Source organism: Neovison vison, chromosome 6 (assembly GCF_020171115.1).
Source record: "Neovison vison isolate M4711 chromosome 6, ASM_NN_V1, whole genome shotgun sequence".
Classification (NCBI taxonomy): Eukaryota; Metazoa; Chordata; class Mammalia; order Carnivora; family Mustelidae; genus Neogale; species Neogale vison.
Window position 1 is genome coordinate 185,385,229 of NC_058096.1, and position 19,371 is coordinate 185,404,599.

General features: G+C 48.0%; 1 protein-coding gene across 2 annotated transcripts in view; it reads left to right on the forward strand.

Moving 5' to 3' along the window:
* The first annotated feature begins 419 nt into the window (after positions 1-419).
* Positions 420-19,371, forward strand: part of EIF4E3 (eukaryotic translation initiation factor 4E family member 3) — a 41,721-nt gene continuing 22,769 nt past the window's right edge. Inside the window, exons 1-2 of one of the 2 annotated variants that reach the window (XM_044253158.1) lie at positions 420-582; positions 17,390-17,462. Coding sequence is in view for 1 of the 2 variants with exons in the window: in XM_044253157.1 (XP_044109092.1) it covers positions 3,648-3,826; positions 17,390-17,462 (252 nt within the window). In the remaining variant the exon portion in view is untranslated. Of the gene's footprint in view, positions 583-3,641; positions 3,827-17,389; positions 17,463-19,371 lie in introns of those variants that run through there. The other variant, XM_044253157.1, reaches the window with a different exon arrangement.

The following is a 19,371-nucleotide window of genomic DNA, read 5'->3' on the forward strand; positions in this document are numbered from 1 at the left end:
GCTTGCCGGCTGGCTTGCTCTTACTTTCCCATTCTTCTAGGAACGGCGGAAAGATCTCCTCTCCTCCATCTGCAGCGTCCCCAAGGCAGCCCTAGTGCAATGGAAAGCAACTGGAAATGCAGTCTAGTTGTGCCTCTGAGTAGCTGTGTGACCTTGGGCAGGTTACTCGGCTTCTCTGAGCCTCTCTTTCCCCATATGGAAAATGAAGGTGTTGGAATAGGGACCCCCATCTAAGGCTCTTCTCAGCTCTCAAATCCTCTGATGCCTAGGGAGCATGTCAAGGGAGCAGACCACATTGTTACTAGGCAACCAGCAGGCACCCTGCCCAAGTTGCCTTGGTGACTGGATACTAGAGGGGAGGGGAGTAGCTGCTGCAGCTAATTGCTTAATTATTTATGAATGCCTCAAGTCCTTTTTGTTGTTTTCGTTGCTAGGGGCTGTGGGGTCACCTTCTCTTCCTCCCTCCTGCTACCCCAAATCGTCTGAGGTGCGCATTACCCAGTGGGAGAGCACGTTGGCCTGGATCTCAAGCTACTTGCATTCTAGTCCTGCCTCTGTCATTTCCCAGAGCTGTGGCCTCGGGTAAGTCACCCCACCTCTCTGGGCCTCAGTTTCCTCATTTGTAAAATGGGGGGCTCACTGCAATAATCTCCACATTTCCTTTTTACCCTGAATTTCTAATTCCTGCTGTTCAGTTGTGAAGTGGGGGAAGAGGAGGGGGAATTTTCCTAATTTTTTATCTTCTAAGGAGGCGTCTGAAGAGCAATAACAATAGTTAAGTCTCTTACACATTTCAAACAGGAAGGGGATGAAAATTAGGCCCATTGTTCTCTGCTTGCCTCTCATCCTAGCCACGTTGCCTGACCTATTTTATTAATCTTAAGGTCATTTAAATTTTATGCTTTTGTACATCACCTCCTTCCAAAATGGATCTGCGGGGTTCACAGTGTAAGATGCATATGTGCAGTTAGGTCATTAAAATAAATATTGGAGTAAGTTAATATAAAAATACTAATGCTGCTTCATTGGTTATTACCAATGTTCTGATTAGGCATCAGATGTAATTCTGAGCATCCTGGAAGCCAAAGCAAAAAGAGGGAGGTACATAATTGTTATTTAATAAGGAAAAATTGCCAGACAGATCCTTGTTGTAAATTCTGGAAGTAATTTATCATGTGGTACTTAGTCTCTTTTAGAAACTGCAGATAAAACTTTTAAGCTAACCCTTTGTTGTCAACAGTATTGTTGAAGGACAGAAGGAAGAAGCTAGACAATTTGACAAGTCTTTATCTAATTAGAAGGCAAAAAGTCCCTTCCTACCTCAGAATTTTATGAAGATAACTATCACTTAATAAACATAACTTCAGAATCAACCATTACTTCTAAATCAGTTATATAGAAATTCATGCACCCACTTTGCACCATAACTTAGCAATATGTGTCAAATTCTTTTAATGCAGACCAAAATAATACTTCTCCTAACTTATTCTGAAATAAACTTGGGCAGCTGAAGAAAAACACTGAATATAAAAATGCTTATGATAGCATTATTTATAAAGGAAAGTGGCTGAACCACATAAGTCTTGAGGGCTAGTGAATTAGTTTACATTATTTCTTTACAATGGATTGTTTTGTAGCCCTTGAAGTAAAGGTACATGTTTTGATATGGAAAAAAAAGATCTTCAAATACATAATGTTAAGTACATAAGGAGGTGCAGCAGTGGTATAAAATGCTTCTATTTCTCTTATAAAAGATATAGATAGGTATACAATTTCTGTATCTAGATACACACTTTCATGTGCCTACTTGCATTTTTCCGGAAGGAAACTGTTAACAGTGGTTTCCTCTGGGCAGGAAGATTGGTAGCCTTGGGTAGGAGGGAGACTTACTATTCACTGCCTTATTTTTACTATGTGAATCTGTTCATTCTCCACTTAGTGAGGCAGTAGAGCCTGGCAGTTAAAAACCTAGACTCTGGGTTCTACCCCAGTTATATCACTTATTAGCAGTGTGACTTTGGGATTAATTTACCTTCTGCATTCTTCACCCATAAAATAGTCCCTTCCTCACTGGATTGCTGTTAGGATTAAATGAATTAATACACTCAGAACAGCCTAAACAATACCACATATGCTTTTTCTTGAAAAAAAAAATAAAAGGGAACAAGCACACAAACAAAAAAACCCTGCATCTAACCAAAAGGAGCCTGGGATCTCAGAGCCACAGGATTTTATTAGTATGTCAATGCTTTCAGCATCATATGTTGTATATAAAGTATGTTTGAAGCAGAGATCACAAAGCATTGGTCTCATTTAGCTTGTCATTTTATCTGAACTTGAATACCTTTTAGGCAAGGCACCTACCTTGGGATTCACAAGAGGCATTTGCAATCCTTGAACCTATCTGGTCTACAGCTCCTGTTCTAGTCCATCCCAGTGAATGTTCAAGCTAAGAGCTTGCTAGGCCAGGTAGAAAATCTGAGACGATGGAACTCTCCATCCACAGCTGCTACAGGAAGGAAGGGGCTAACCAAAATTCGAGCTTCAAGAGGGCGTCCATGCCCATGCCAGTTATGACATGTGTTCACAGCCCCCAAGGAGCTGTGCCAATAGGATTCCTCTTTCTTTGGACCCAGGAATCTTACAGCCACAGGGATTTCCTCTGTCTTCAGAAGTTCAGAGAGCAGAGGGTTCTGTATTCAAGAGTGCCCGGTTTCCTGTTTCCTTGCAGGTGCTTTGGGGCAAGTCTGGGGACTTAGGCTGACTTTGGGAACCTTCCTCTGAGCTTGGCCACACTCTGGGCCAGACTTAGTCCCTTACTATAGACGCTTGGCGGCCCTGAAAAGGGTGGGATGGGAGCTGTGTTCCCTTAAAACTAGCTGAGATAGGAGATGTGCTCACCCTGAGGAACGCAAAACTGACCTATCACAACCTCATGCCCAAGTCAGTGGCTCCTGGCTTGTGTCTGTCTGGCCCTCCCTTCGGGCACTCTTGGGCATTCCAGTCTCTTCATCCATTTGGCCAGCGGTTCCCCTTGCCATCTCTCCGTCACATCCAACTGTGCTTCCATCTGCCCTTCCATCCCTGCGTCCTCCTCCAGCCATCTGCCGGCTTCCCCACCCGTCCTTCAGACCGCTGGTATTTCCACGCACCCGTCCTCCCCTCCCACCATGTGCGTCTGAAACGCCGTCCGCTGGTCCATCCGTCCATCCCTCCATCTTTCCGAAACCCGCCCGTCCATCCCCACCACCCCCCGCCCCCGGCCTCCGGGCTGGCTGCAGAACCAGCCCCCTCTCTCCGGCCGGCCGTGTGTTCCCTACCCCCCGGAGCCCGCTCATCCGTGCCCGGCTGCAGCTCTGCCCTCCCCCGGGCCGGCCGGCCAGCCGTCGGTCCGCCGCCCGCCGGGTCCGGGTCCGGGTCCGGGTCCGGGTCCGTGCCAGCCGGGCCCCGCCGCCCGCAGCGGGTCGGCCGGCTTGGGTCTGGCGGCGCGGCTCCCAGGCCAGGCGGGCGGCGGGCCCGGGGCGGGGCGGGGCGCGCGCGGGGCGGGGCGGGGCGGCCGCGCCGGGGCGGGCGGGGGCCGGGGTGACTCAGCCGCCGCTCGCCCCGCGGTCCGCGCGTCCGCCGGCCTCGCAGGCGGGGCGGAGAAAATGGCGATGCCCCCGGCCGCCGTGCCCCCCACCCGGGCCCGGGAGCCGCCGGGGCCCCGCGCCGCCGCCGCCAACGCCGCCAACGCCGCGCCGCCGCTCGGCCTGCAGCAGCTGTCGGCGCTGCGGCCCGAGCCGGGAGAGGTCCCGCTGCACTCGCCCTGGACCTTCTGGCTCGACAGGTGAGGGGGCGCGGGGCCCGCCGCGTCCGGCCCCGACCCCGCCGCCGCCGCCGTGCGCCCGCCCGGCCAGCGCCGCCGCTTTGTCTCGGCGCCGCCCGGGGCCCGAGCCCCGGCCCCGCGCCGCGGCCGCCCGCGCGCCCAGGACTCGCGCGGAGCCGGCTCGGGAGCCCGGGGCCGAGCCGGGCCGGGGCGAGCGAGCGTTTGGCGGCCTCGCCTCGGGCCGGTAGGGCACAGGCGCAGCCCCGAAAGTTTCGGCAGCACTTTCCCCCGTTATTTCCCTCAGAGGAAGCGTGCCCGCGGGCGGCCGTCCTGGCCGGACGCTGGGAGATGGGCCGGCCGGGGGTCGCCAGGTCCTCGCCGGAGAGCGGGGAGAGCGCTGCTGTCCTGGCGGCCCCCGGGGCTCCTCCGACCTCCGCTGTGACAGCGCGCGGGGAAGTGGGCCGGCCCCCTGGGAAGTGTGCGGGGGCGGCTGGATTACGGCCCGGCGGGGGCCTCCACTCCGCGCCCCCCCCCGCCCCCGAAACTGCCACGGACACCTCTTGGCATTCTTTCTCAAACACTGGGCGGGTGTTTTCTTGACAATTTACTGTGCAGCCACATGCCTTCTAGACTCTGGGAATTCACTGGTGAGCGATACCTCACTTTGTCAATAAAGTGGGGACGATTATAGCTTTCTCAGGGGACAGCTCAGGTGCCATCTCCTCAGAAACGCCTCCCTGACGGCTGTATCTAAATTAGCACACCCCCATCTTGCAGTCATGCTGTATTCCCCTGCTCTGTCTTGTTTTCCTGTTATGCTTAATGCTGCCACATAGTATTATGTATGAATCTGTTTATTTTCAGTCTGTCTCAGGGACAGGACTGTCCTGTCTCTGGACTTTTCAGAAAGTTCCTCATTACTTTCCCCTTGGTTGAAACTCAATGATCAGGGCCTTAGTTTTTGACACTTGCTATATCCCAGCACCTAGAACCGTGCCTGGCACATAGTAGGAGCACAAGAAAATTTTGATAAATGAATAAATGCATGAATGCAAAGCCCTTCTTAGTCTCCATTACCCTGTGGGTCCACAAAGAGGACACCTCAAGGTTGTCCCAAAAGCTTATGGAAATTTTGATGACACTGCAGCTGTGGTTAAAAGTTTGGAAGAAAGGTATATGACTGTTTTCTATGAAATTTACTTAATAGACCCAAATCTGGTCCTTAAAAGATTTTTTTAAAGTGATAATCATCCTTTTAAGGAAGATAAGTTCATTCCTTTCTTCTTGTTGGAATTAGCACCCATCTATAAGAATCTATAAGAACTGACACTTGGAGCAGCGGTCTCTTCCGGGACCGAAGAAGTTGGGGGTGGGGTAGATACAAAGAGTCTCCTTGTCTGAAACATTTTCACTTTCATTATGGGATGCTAAGAAAGCGTTTTACTGTCATAGTAGGAGTGGTTTTGGCTAACATGAGCAGAATGAAATCATGTGTCTTTGTTTTCAAAGGTGTGCTGTAACTATTGTTGCTACCTAGTATCTGTTTTCAAGACGTTAAACCTCGGGCCTCTAGTCTAATGTTCTAACCTGTGGAGATTGTTGCCTGGTGAAAACAAGTATCAAGAGAGTTTCTTTTTAAAGGCTCAAAAATTAGTCTACCTAAAGGCACATCATTTTAAGAATGGTCCAAGATTTTAATGCCGTATAACAACACACAAGTTTTTAAGAATATCTGGTATCTTTCAGGATAAGAATACAGTAACTTCAATGAAGACACAAACTCCAGCTTTCCTCGTATGCATTTGGGTATTTTTGTTCTCTGAAAGCCAGCAATCCAACCAAATGTTATTGCCACATTGTCCACATTTGGAATAGAAATAATTAGATTGATCTAGAAATTATAATTACTTCTAGCATTGCTCATTTGAATTCATTTTGCCTGATCAATCATCCCATAGCTTTTACTGAACGCTGTTTCCACTTCTCTGGGAGTCCATTACATTTATGTCAGCTGGCCCAGTTCCCTCGGGGTTATGAACACATTGTGTTCTAGAAGTTCTGTTTATAACTTTTCCCCCCTAGGGAAACAAGATTCTAGAGAGAGTAATAAGGCTCTCAGGAGAGCCCTCCAAGGAAGTCTTCCCCCCCAGCGTAGCTGGTGTCTGCCACCAAGGGCATCAGTTTTGAGTTTCACAGCATCCAGAGGCCTTCTCATCCCTAAAACTCTCCTTTGGCACCTACGTCTGTCCTGTCCTCCCTTTCAGTCTACTTTATGACCAGAGACAAGTGATCTACCCCCACTAAGCCTCAGCTTCATTGTCTGTAAAATGAGGATATTCATAGGTTCTCTCTCCCAGGGGTGGTTCTGAGGATTAATGGTTAAATATAAAACACCAACATGGGTGCCCAGCATAGAATAAGTGCTTAATTAATATTGATAAGTAACATTGTTACCTGAAGCTCGCACATTACCCCCACCCCCAACAGTCCCTGGAGCAGCTTGTCTGAACTTAGTGTTAGGAAGCCAGCAACCTGAACTCATTTCCCCTGCTGGATGAAACGGAGAGCCCCTTAAGTAGAGTTACTTGCATTTTCGATAGCAAATTCCAGTAAACCCGTGTGTGTGTGTGTGTGTGTGTGTGTGTGTGTGTTATTTGGACTGTATGGCTTAGAATGCAAGCATTTGGGGTATGATTTTGATTGGGGATATAGAATGAAGATATCGAAAACCTGATCCTGTCTTGGTCTTGGAAGCTGCTCTTGGTTGCGCGTCTCTGAGTGGTGACCCCCTTTCCTCAGTTTTATCCACAGCACTCAGTCCTTAGGCCTCTGGTCCCCAGCCACACCAGCGACAGCATTCAGTTACAAGACGTTCAGTTCCCTTGGTGCGCTGGTGATTTCCCACAATTTTATACTTGTGCATGCGTCTCCTCCTCTCTGTGTCCATATGGATGTCTAATACACATCCAAACTCAACACATGTCAAACCACCTCTTCAGCTTCTCTTCCAAATTTGCCTTCTTCCATCTGTCCCATCTCAGATCATAGCAGTTCACAGTCACTCCTTCCTTCTGGTTGCTCAGCCTCCAGATCGTGGTGACCTCTGTGACTCTCCCCTTCCTCCTTTTCCCCATTCCTTCTCCCTCTCCGGCACCCACTCTGCACAGAGGCTGTTGATTCTACCATGCAAGTGTGTCCAGAATCCAGCGCAATCTCACTGCCTGCATCCTGGACCTGAGCCGCACAGCCTCTCCCACCTGGACCACTGTGGGAGTGTGTTCTCCCTGCTTCTCCCCTTGCCACCTACGGTCCCTTTCCATCACAGCAGCTGAAGTAATACCCAAGTTAAGGCCTGTCACTTCTCTGATCTCCTTTTCACTCAGAGCAGAAGCCAAAGTACTTACAACTGCCTGTGAGACTCTGCAGCATTTCCTGTCCCCGCCCCATGTGCCTTGCTCCCCCCAATCCCTGTCCCCTCCTTCCCTCTCCCTTCTACCCTTCTAGCTCTTTCTCTGTCATCCCAAGCATGGGCCTTGACCACCAACAGTCCCTCCTGCCTGGAATGCTGTTCCTTCGACCATCTGCTAGGACTGCACTTTCTTCCCCTTCTGGTCTCTGCCCAGATGTCATCTTCTCACAAGGCCTGCCCTAACCACTGAGACAGAAACGGCACGCACGTCCTGACACACACTCCCCGTGCCCCTGACCCCACTTCTTTTCTCCATATGGGATTCTGTGTCTGTCCGCCTTCTCTCACTGGAACGTCCACTTCACAGGGTTCTTGCTGCATCATTCTGCCCTCTCCTCCTGGACCAGGCCCTGGCACAAAGTCACCCCACACTGAAGGGTTCGGGGCTGTGGAATTCTACTCCTAGTGACTTCCCCTTCTCCCATGGTGGTTCATCTTACTCCGAGTATCATTTGTAAACCTGCATCCTTAGCCTGACCGCTCTCCTGAGCTCTGGACACCCTGTCTGCCACGTACCGGCTGGCAGTGCCACCATCCAACACATTTTTCGGAGTTGGAATTTCCTTTGACCAAATCCTCTTCTCTCTTGAGTCCACTACCCCGCCTGGCTCTGTGCTTCAGAGGTTTGATCCCCTGTTGGAAAACCTGCTCCAAGCCTAAGCCATCCCCTCCTCTCCCTGTGCCTGCTCCCAGGCACCCGCGCTCTCTGGCCCCAGGTAAACTGGTTCTGCCTGCTCCTAAGCTCTTCCCTCCTCCCGGCATCCCTGCCCTCCCCCCCCACACTCCCTACCCTACCCCCTCTTCCCCCACCAGCTGCCAGGGCTTAGCCTTCTGCCTTCTAACCTCCTCCTGGTCCTGTCATTCCAAAACTCCCCGCCTTCCTCCTTTGCCACAGCTGTGGATTGTGACTCTGTCTCCCACCACCTAAGCAAGCACGCCTCTCTTGTGGGCTTATGCGCTCCCGGCAGGTAGGGTTCTGGATCTCCACCCCTACTTTTACCAGAGGCTCTGATCCGGTTTTGTTGTGGTGTTTGTTTTAGAAATGGGCCGCTCTAATTTGAAAAGAGTACTCCGCAGCTTAGAAACAAAAACAAAACCTAAAACCCACAGCCTTCAGATCATGCTACAAACTTCTATATTGCTATTTTTAACTTGAAAGTCACTTTTTTTTTCTAAGCCTCATCCTCTATATGTCCCCAACTCTAAAATACCACTCAGTGTGTCCAGTCTCTGCTAACAGTGGACATGTGGCCCTTTTCCTGCATAAGCCATGGACTTGCCAGCTTCTGAGATTTGTCTCCTGATGCCCCTTGTGCTTGGGATGCCCTTCTGCCCTTTGTCTACCTGAAAAGCTGTCGGGCGTCCTTCAAGGCCTTGCAAAGATACTAACTCTGTAATTGCCCTTAAACAGCCTTTCGCCCAAGCAGGATTGAGCCCATCTCGTCTGCACTCCTGCCGCACATTTTTACAGGCCATATTTGTATTAAGGATCATTGGTGGGTCCCCTGTCCCTCCCTCTTGACCATGAGACTCGGACTGCCTCATGCCTGACTCCCCGGAGTAGACTTCATAGTACACACAGAAGGTGCTTAGAGAGTATTTGTGTTCTTGTGTCTTTAGTCACAAAGGTAGGCCAGTCACATATGTCCCCCACCAACCCCCCCTCAGGGTTCGCCTCTACCCAACCAGTGTTCCTCATGGTCATCCCTCACCACCCACATCTGAACCACCCGGCTGGGCCTCTTCAAGTGCCAGCTCCCAGCCTTGCCCAGGACCCGCTCTCTCAGACCTCGGGGGTGGACTGCACGTTTGGAGCAAGCGTCTTACGCATCACCCCTGGAGAACTACTGCTCTCTTTATCGATCAGGTCAGTGGAGCCTGTTAACTTGTCCATCGCTGCTCTCGCTGCCAAGAATGCAGACACGACAACAGCGTGGTCCTGGGCCTCCCAGGAGGGATGTCTCTCCTATCACACGTTTCCACGGCATCAGTGGAGTGTTCTGGGAGGTACCACGTTCCAGAGGGAGACCCTTTTCACGGTGTGATGCTTTCGCACACATCGCCGTGGGGTGCTCCATAATAGTAAATCTGATATGGGGTGCCAGGCCAGGCTTGATAGGATCCCAAAACCGTCCTCGTTCACAGAGTGGCCTATTGGGACCAGGTGAGATAGAGGACCACGTAGAAGGACGTAGAAGTTGACAGGGAAACACCGGCTGGTATCTGCATCTCTTGCCCCCATTCTTGCCTTTCTGAACCCACAGACTTTCTTATAGCCCAGGATTTTACCTTCTGGAAGTGGGGAATGGTGTTCACATAGGTCAGGGAAAGGCTCTGCCTCGGGGGCCCACAGCCTCTCCTCCTGTGCGGCCGTGCTGGCTTCCTGCCGTTGGGCCTGGAGGCCTTAAACACCCTCAGAAAAGTTACCAGTCCTCCCCTGGTACTAGCTGCTCAAAAAATCTATTTTCTTTCCTTTAATATTACAGATGCCATTTCCTTATTTCCAAACCTAAGACAGCTGGCAGGACCTTAGTGGTCTGGCAGGGTGACAGTCCAGAACCTGGCCTCAGTTTGCTGTCACCTCTCTTGTACCCAGCCTCTGTGTACCAAGGGATTAATTATCTGGCAAAAGGGAAAGAGTCCCAGTGGCTCGTGTCAAGGAGCTTATCGGCTGGGAATGAAAATATAAGGAAGCCTGGAAAAGTGAAAATGAGTTAAACATGCAAAAAATAAAGCATTTAGATTATGAAGTGTGTTTCAGTAGATCCCTTATTAAATGTTAATAATAGGGCCGGGACCATTTTTTTTGCGTGTGACTCTCAAACAGGAAGCGGCGATGGCCACAAGCCACAGATCTATCTAAAAGTAATTAAAATGCAATCAGCTGTAATGGAGCGCGTGATCTCCGAGGGATGCTCTCCATCACAGAGCTGAGCCTCTACAGATTTTCCCTCTGACAGCTGAGTCCGATGTGAGCACATTCACCTAGACGGGCTTTCAGGAGACACATCCCTCTGGCTTTAAAGTTTCCCTCTCAGATGAAGGCCGTACTCCTGGCTCAGATGCAGGTGTCGCTCACGTGAGGTGGAACGTTGTCCGTATTCATTTCTTCCAACAACATCCGTTGTGTGTGTGTGTGTGTGTGTGTGTGTGTGTGTGTGTGTGCGCGCGCGCGCACATGCACGGGGCATGCGCTGTCCCTGCTAGGTATGACCCTGGGTGTTATACACAATTCCCCACGAGTCCTCACAATACTGAAGTAGGACATACCAGCCACGTTTTACATGTGAGAAAATTGAGGAGACTGGGAGCAGCCACTTGACCAAGGTTACACCGCTAACAGAGTGGAAACAGGATTGGAGCTAAGGACTGCGTGACCCCAAGCACTGGTGTCCCTCACCCTGCCAAACACCACTTCCCTGTGACTATGAACAGTGCACGCAACACAGTTCTCCCATGTTCCACATTCTGAAATAAGGAAGCTGCGTGGGACTTGATGGGTAATCTGGGCCCACCACTGAATTTCACAGACGAAGAAACCAAGTTCCCACTGCTTGGGAAACAGTTAAGCCAAGGACTCCCTGCTTCACAATTTGCAAAGAAGAGACCCTTTCCATATTTAAGAACCTGGGTAGGATTGTCCTTCACATTTAATGATGGCCTCATCTTGATTGTCTCTTTGGGCGATGACAAGAAATGCGTCTGTGAGAAAAGTGATTTTTATGTGTTTTTGATGATGCTATCTATAGTTCATTAGCTTTTACTTGCCAGGTTGTTAGCATTTCTTCTGGTGACTTGATTTAGATGTATATACACAAATCACATAGGATTCAGCAGGTGTCTCATGGGCCTGGAGATGCTGTAGCTCTCACACCAGATGATGCTACCTGTTGACCGAGCACACTTTGGCAAGGATGCAGGCAGGATTTGGGGAGAAACCTTTCCAGCTTCTTCTCTGTGTAAGAAGCATTTCCAGGTGTCCAGGTCACTGGTAAGTGGTGCCGCGGCCTGCCAAGAGCTAGCCAGGCAACGGTGATGATCACTTCCTTGGGTATTTACCAGGGTTTCTGTCTCCACGAATTATTCATGAGCCTTGCTCACCTGTAGCAGACATATCTTCTTTTTCTTTTTTTTAAAGATTTTATTTATTTATTTGACAGAGAAAGATCACAAGTAGACAGAGAGGCAGGCAGAGAGAGAGGGGAGCAGGCTCCCTGCTGAGCAGAGAGCTCGATGTGGGACTCGATCCCAGGACCCTGAGATAATGACCTGAGCCGAAGGCAGAGGCTTAACCCACTGAGCCACCCAGGCACCCCGTAGCAGCCATATCTTTAAGGGCACCTGTGGGGTTGAGGGGAGAAGGCCCATTTGTATTGCAGGGAGATACAAGGATTGCAAGCTGCAGAGGAGTTGAGACTGCTTGGTGCAGAGCTGAATTCATGGCACCAAGCAGAGGAGGGGTCATGGAATAAGTGATCCGTCTAGGCTGGTGACTGTGAGCAAGGTTTCCCGCCACCCGTGGTTCAAGCCCCAGGTCTGCCTCTAGCCAGCTCTGTGTCTTTGGCGGGTCACCACCCTCAGACTGCGTTTGCTTATCTGCAGAATGGAAACGCCAACTGGTATTTACCTCATGGTGTTTGAATGAGGATGGAGTGAGATGGTGCATGCACGGAACACAGGATACACAGGGTTGTTTCTTTCTTTTTTTTTCAATTATTGGAGTCTCGGTACATATTTCCAGAATAAGAGAGAGGATAAAATGCTTTGAAGCACTGCAGACTTAAACTGAGCTGAAAGTGTTCTGTGTTGTGAGAATCTCGGGGACCTGCTTTAATGAACAGATAAAGACAATTTGTAAGTAACACATTAATTTTTGCGTATAAGTGCTGCTTAGGTGCCTAGAAACCATTTAAGTAGAACAGTTGGTCCAAACTTATGAGACTGTCTGCTTTCTCCTAACTCCCCAAATGAAATTTTAACCAATTTTACATAAAGAGCCTTGAGATGCATTTCCTGTTATTTTGTTATGTATTTGAAGATGCACAGACATAATGTAAAGCTGGGTGGGGGGTGTGGGTCATCCCCTCTTATCTGTGCACCCATCATCCACTTGGCAGACCTGGAAGGATCCCCTCCCACTTCTGCCGTAACCATCACAACTTCTGGATTAGCCAAGTCCAAGTGGAAATAGCCGTCAGGGTGGCCCCAGCCTTGAGCCCTGAGATACTGGCACCTAATGGGCTTTCTTTTCTGAGGAAGGAATCTAGGAGTTTCTCAGCTCTGTGTGTAACTCCCAAAGATTTCTTGGTATTCTTACTGGCTGCCCCACAGATTAGAAAATGTGTTCAGAGTCTCTTAATTCTTATTGCTGTCTTATCTCTTCCTGTTTTTCTGCCTCTGATGGTGATGATGACGATGGTGATGTTAGCAACAATGGCTTATTAGATGCCAGATATTGGGTAAATGCTTTGTAGAGCATTCACTCATGTCATCTAAGTAGCAAAGCAATGACTGCCATAGAGATCATGTTCTCAGAAAGGGGAAGTGGGGGCCAGAGAGGGTCAGGCTTGCCACATAGCTGGGAGTTGGCAGAACTGGGGCTTGAATGCAAATCCATGGGTTCCAAGGGCCATCCTCTTAACCCTTCTGTAGCTCATTTGTAGCTTTTGTTTGCTAAAGGTATCTTCTTCTCATACCTAGCCCCAGAAGATGATGACCTATATGTGTGCTCTTACTGAATTGTGTCCCTTATATGATGTTTTGGGATGTCATTAATGCCAGGGGTTCTGGTAGCCTCCAAGTCAGCCCTGCATCTCCCATCTCTGCGTCCGCCCCCTTCCAACAGCGTGGCCTGGTGGATGGCGGTGGAAGAATGACAGGCCACAGTGGGTCCAAGGAGAGAGTAGATAACCTAAAAAGGGATGAGAAAGGGATTTGCCCTAAGATTTGCCGTGGGTAACCCTCCCATGATGACAGTGACTGCTGGGTTTTTACTTCTCCTTATCTAAGAGGAAGATCATGGGCATCAGAGTTAGACCAGGGAAAGAACCTAGATTTTTCTACTTAAAAAGCCTCTCTGCACCTCAGTTTCCTGATTAGTAAAGTGGGGATGATGATAGCAACTTGACGGGGTTGCTGTAAGATTAGAGACCGCATAAGCAAACCCTCTTTAAAAGGATCCTGTTATTACATTGATATCACTAAATCAGAGGAAAGACTCCTGGCAGACACTTCCAGCTCCTTCATCTGATCCACCCAGGGAGCATTTATTGTCTCACTGAGGGTTCCTCAGCTGTAGCTGCTGCTGGGAGAAGGCGGCATAGAATTCAGAGATGTGCAAACAGGTCCTGATTCCTTGGTTCTGTGATTAGCCACCAGTCGGACTATGTGTCCTTCTAGGAAGGGTCGTCATTGATACGTATGCCCCTCTCACAGCTTTCTCTCCCATCTCCTCCCTTCTGGGCAAAGAAGAGGGGATCTGATCAGAATTGCTTTTCTTTTGGGAGTCTGGGGAATTCAGAAAGCAGCGGGGCTAGTTCTAGAACTCCATGAGGACACGGACTTTGTCTAGAGTGACCACTGGTGTAGCCCCATCAGCTGAAAGAGGTGTGCACTGAATCTTTGTGGATTACATAAATCATAAATCCTCAGAGACTGTTTGTTACGTGTCTGTGTCAGGGTTTCTTGGCGTTGACTCTGGTGACCTTTTGGACTAGATAATTCGTTGTTGTGGGGCTTTCCTGTGCCTTCTACCCACTAGATGCCCCTGGTATCCCCCTCAGGTGTGATGACAGGAAATGTCTCCAAATACTACCACCATATGTCACCCTGGGGGGCAAGATCACGCCCAGATAAACACCTTTGGCTGCAGAGCAAGGGCTGGGTTGGGTTTTTGTCGGGAGGTTTCTGTTTCTAACATGAATGGAATAAAAAGACTTTTAAAAGATAGGAGAATAGCCTGTATATGTGAGACGAGTAAAACTGTGTCTCTCCTCAAAGTCCATGGCCAACATTTATGTTCCGGTTGGTAGAGCTCTCTTTCAGAGTAACGGGGAGGAGGGGGCGTGGGGCGGTCTGCCCAGCACCACAGCTCTGGCGCGAGCAACCTGTTTGGCTACTTTAAGAAACAGTAACCGTAGACACTACAGCTTCTGGTTCAACTTTGAACCCGTGAGTCCAGTCCGGACTGACCTGTTTACAAGACAGATGATTTTAAAATCTCAGCCTGTTTACCCTGTTAAAATTGATTTCGTGGCTATGGTCCAGTTCTGCTTGTTAAAGATGTCCTAGGGCAGGCCTGAGGTTTAGGCACAGCATGATTTTTCAAGGACTGTCAGGATCAGACTTGGCTCGCGGAAGAATGTCCTTCCTCGCGCTGGCCAAGCCAGCCACCAAGTACGATCAGAAGTTCCAGCACCGTTGTTTCATTACTTTGAAACTGGAGAGCCTTAAAACTGTCCAGCAGCTGCAAGAAACCCTTGAGATCCCAGAATCCAAACTTCCTGTGAAGAACTTAGGAAACCAGAGTACAGAGGAGCTGATGTATTTCCTTCAAATGCCCATACCTTCACATTACAACATGCTAATCAGAATAGACCCATCATGGAGGGTGATCTGTTTTAGCGGGAAGCTTCTCTCCTCGGCTGCCCCAGAAAGGCGATTCTCAGAAAGCTGGGTGGCCAGGGTTCAATGCCGTAAAGGAGGTAGAACGTTTAGCACACCAGTGGGAATGGAGTCACTGCGCACAAGCCCCTCGTACTGTCATCTCACACAGACGGTGCTGCTTTCTCATCTTATTCTAGAGCCCTTGCTTGGACTCTGGAAACTAGGCTTCTTTAAAACAAAACAAAACAAACAAAAAAAAAAAACAAATTTGGACATTGAAACTGAGGGGCCCTAAATGATTTTGTACAATTTTCTCCTCCACTGGAATAGAATTAAAAGATCAGAATATAGAGACAGAGGCATTTAAAAAGAGGCAGAGAAAACACATGTTCATCAGAAACTTTTTCCAGGCTAAATGGTGTTATCCTTGCATTGCGTTAAGTTGATATAATGCTGCCTGAGGCAAACATTCAAATGCTCAAGTTCTACACGTTACACATGGAAGTGTGACTTTAAAAAATAGTAAAACTTAGAAATATGCTGTTTTAAAAATGAAAGAAAGGCAAAGTACATTTCTTTCCTTTGGATCCCAACAAACCTCCATCCTGTTAGTGAAGGAGCTCTCTCTTTGCTCTCCTGTGTGCTTTGGGTGACGCAGGGATGTCTTGCTGGGCATTTCTGGTGGAGAGGTCAGCTAAACTTCCCAAAGGGGGGAAAAATCAGCCTTAAAATAAATGCCAATAGATTTTCTTGTAAAAGGGAAAGATTTTTCATGTGAAAATCTATCCAGAAAAAAAGTTCAAGGTCTGTTTAGTGTTTTTTTTTTCCCCCAATCATTTTATAATCGAAACCAAAACCAGTATAAAAACCTGCATTAAATAGTAGGTTAATACTTAATCATGTCAAGGCAATCTCTGTGGACTGATGGATTCATCTGGGGCCAGGCACTGTCCTAGCTAGATGCTGACCGAATATCTCACTGTTCACCACTCTCTTCAGCATAGTTGTATTAGGCTTCAGGTCTAGCAAGAAAATGCGATCACGCTGGTTATTGTGGATTTGCTTTTTTTTTTTTTTTTTTTTTTAATGTCCAGCACATTTATGAACAACTGGAAAAGAACTGAAAGCCCATGCATTAGGGTAGCTTTAATTTATCACATCACCAACTAAACAGGCTCCTTTGTTTGCCCTCAAACTAGTCCACAACTATACTTCCTTAGTGACCTTGAAGCCAGGGAACTGTATTCAGAAGGATATTTTTCTATTCCATGTAGACACCAGGGAACATTGGTCCATAGTTCCAGGAGTTTAGTCTGTTAGAGCCCTGTCACTCCGGTGTCATGCCTACCCCACACCTGGGCATGACCCTTGTCTTGGCTGCCCTCTCTGCGTCTGAGCTGTGTGAGTTTTGTGCATATCTCTGGTGTGCAGTAGTTTTGTGAGTCTCCAGAAAGTGCAGCGTCTTGAGGTTCTGTGGAATCTGTGAGGGTCAGTGGCTGCTAAATACATTTTATAGATTCCGGATCCTCGTGGGTTGACTGTGAGCCAGCATGTTCTCCTCTCAGCAAGCTTCATTTCCCACCTCGCCACCGGACACAGGGCTTTCAAGCATTAATTGAGGGGTGAATATTCCCCTTTGCCCAGACATTCCTGGGTCCCGACAGTCTTGAGCAAGAACTTCTAGTTCAGTATAGGAAAAAGGAAAAGGTAGCAAGAAATGAGACTCTGCTTCTAAGGACTGATGAGACCTTGTTACGTTGCCCCTAACCCCAGGAATGGTGCTGGGGGTAAGGCCTGTCCCTAGCGCCCAAGTTTTCCGCTGAATAAACCTGTCGTATGTTGCCATCTAGTGGACCGTATGGCAAACTAAAGATTAATGTATTCTGACCGCAGAATTCCCCAGAACTAATTAAATCAGCCCGAGAAAATAACTGAGTTTTTCTGAAAGCACATGTTGGGGAAATATATGCAAATTTCAGGTGAAACTAAAGTTGACTTTTAGTAATCATGTTTTCTTAAAGTTGGCAAAAGGTTACTCTATTTCTTAAGAGTTCCTGAATATTTACCACCAGAGAACTAACAAGTTTTTCAAACATGTCACTGGGCCAAGAGCCTATGATTTCAGTCACCTGTACTCTGGGCACAGTTTCCTATCCAAAGTCCTAGCAGAAGCCTTGGTTATTACAAGGTTATTATAGTATTTTTTTTAAATGTGATTTTTTAAAAGGTTTAATATTTTTTAAAATGTGATGTTTAAAAGTTTCCAATATCTTTCTTACATACATTTCCTTTTTTTTTTTTTTCTACTGAATAAATATGCTTGCTTTTAGGAGAGACAGATGCATGACTTCACGGAGTAGGAATTTCACATTTTAAATTCTAAGTCACATCCCAGAAATGTCTGCTGCTGTGGTTTCAGACCTAATTTGTATGAAAACCTGCAGACTGACTTCATGAACATTGACTCCTTGTTTCGCTTGTGTCTTTGCTCTTTATTTCTGTTTCCTTAGATCCCTTCCTGGTGCCACAGCCGCTGAGTGTGCCTCGAATCTGAAGAAAATCTACACAGTACAGACAGTGCAGGTAAGATCCGGAAATGGACGTACCCAGTGAACACAGTATATGGGGGACATTTGATCTTCCAGCCAGAAAACGGCCGCTTGGCAGGCAGTCCCCACACAGGGTTCTGTCCCCCGGTCAGCTCTCAGGTCTTTTGTTGGCTCTGTGCTTAACTAGGTGTAACCCAGAGGCTGGTTGCGCCCATATCCAGGTGGCCTGCTCTTCTCCTGGGGACCTACTAAAACATAGTAACTGCCTAAATATTTTGTGCATCCTCGAGAGGAGCACACTGTGATGTGTCCCTTCATGGGTCTGTGTCCCCAATCAGATGCCAGCGCAGCCACTCCCTCTCTGAGCTCTGAGCTCTGTTTCCCTTCTCTGAGATGCAGTAGCATCCCCCCTGCAGGCTTACCTAAGGCTACGGGTTACACAGGAAGAGCAGAATCGGAATGCGGGTTGAGCATGAAAGTGGAAGGTCTCAAGCCCGTTTCCTACTTCCCGTTCAGCTTCCATCATTCTAAATTAAGCAAGTATCAACACCTTTAATTTCTGTAAAGTGGGTATAACACGAGTACCTCTCTCTGGAGTGGTCAGGAAGAGTAAGGTACTGTGCCTAGCAGGATACCTGATACACTGTAGCTTCTCAACACCTGGAAGCTCTTAGTCCTGGCCATTCTTTTTCTAACCAACCCTTTTGAAGAAGATTTCTGAAAAACCTGATTTATTTAGTTGATCACATTTCCATTTTCTTTAAAAGTGTGTCTTTTGAAGTCTGTCAAGTATGTCCCCCTTTTTGAGGTTAATGAACCGTTATAGACAGAGTAAGGATTTAAGGCTGCTGTCTACTTGCAGTGACTTTATGTTTAGAATGTTCTAGAAGGGCCCAATTTAACATGTTCCTGTTGTGCCTCTAAATCTTTTAATGCCACTGGACATTTAGAACTAGCACAAAGATCCTTTTTTTCAGAACTTCTCTCACTCTCTGTTTCAGAAAATTTGATACTCTCAGTTTTCTGTGGTCCCCAAAATCTGATGGTAAGGTGCCACGCATGGCCACTGAGCCAGATGTAAAGACACAGTCCAGACCATAGTCCATTTCTGATATAGTTGGGAAAATGGCATAAGCATGTGGAAAGCAAAAGAACAGTGCTGCCATAAATAATCGTGCGGTGCCAAGTACAAGCAGTGTCACAAGGCAGCACATGGCCACTGTCCAGAGGAATGAAGGCTCTCCGGTTCCAGGAAAGGCTTCCCCTTGCTTTTTCCTTGTGGTGATGTTGTGGACTTTCATTCCCTCTTACGTAGCAGTCATTGTATGAACCTCGGAACACTTGATTTTGAAACCTGTCTTCACATGGAAGTTCTTAGATCCCTTTGACCTAGGAAGGTGCTCAGTAGACTTTCCCCACTCCATTATGACACTGGGCCTCAGATCTCTGCCTGGGACTCCAGGGCGGACATTGGTAAAGTCAGATCACGGGGTCTGTTGGTTTCTCTGACCCTGTGTGACCACAGACCATTTGGTTGAGTCTTGGCATCTAGCAGCAAGTCGGAAAGGGTCTTCAGAACCAATTTTTAAAGTACCCCAGTTGGCACATACTAGGAAATACTTTCTTGAAAACTATATTGGGAGATAATTTATATTTGGTAAATGTAGATTACGTAAGTGTGCAGTTTGATGAGTTTTGACAAAGGTATGCAGGCATGTAACCATAACCCAGATCAAGATAAAAAAGATTTGCCTCGTCAGAAAGTCCCTCCTTTCCTTCTGTTTATCCTTCTCTTCCAGAAGCAGCCACTATTCACATTTCTATCACCATATATCTTTCCGTGTTTTACTGAACATCCTGTAAATGGAATCACACAGTACTGTATTCTCTTGTGTCTGTTACTCCTTTCCCCCAATAAATACTGAAGGATTGGGGCACCTGGA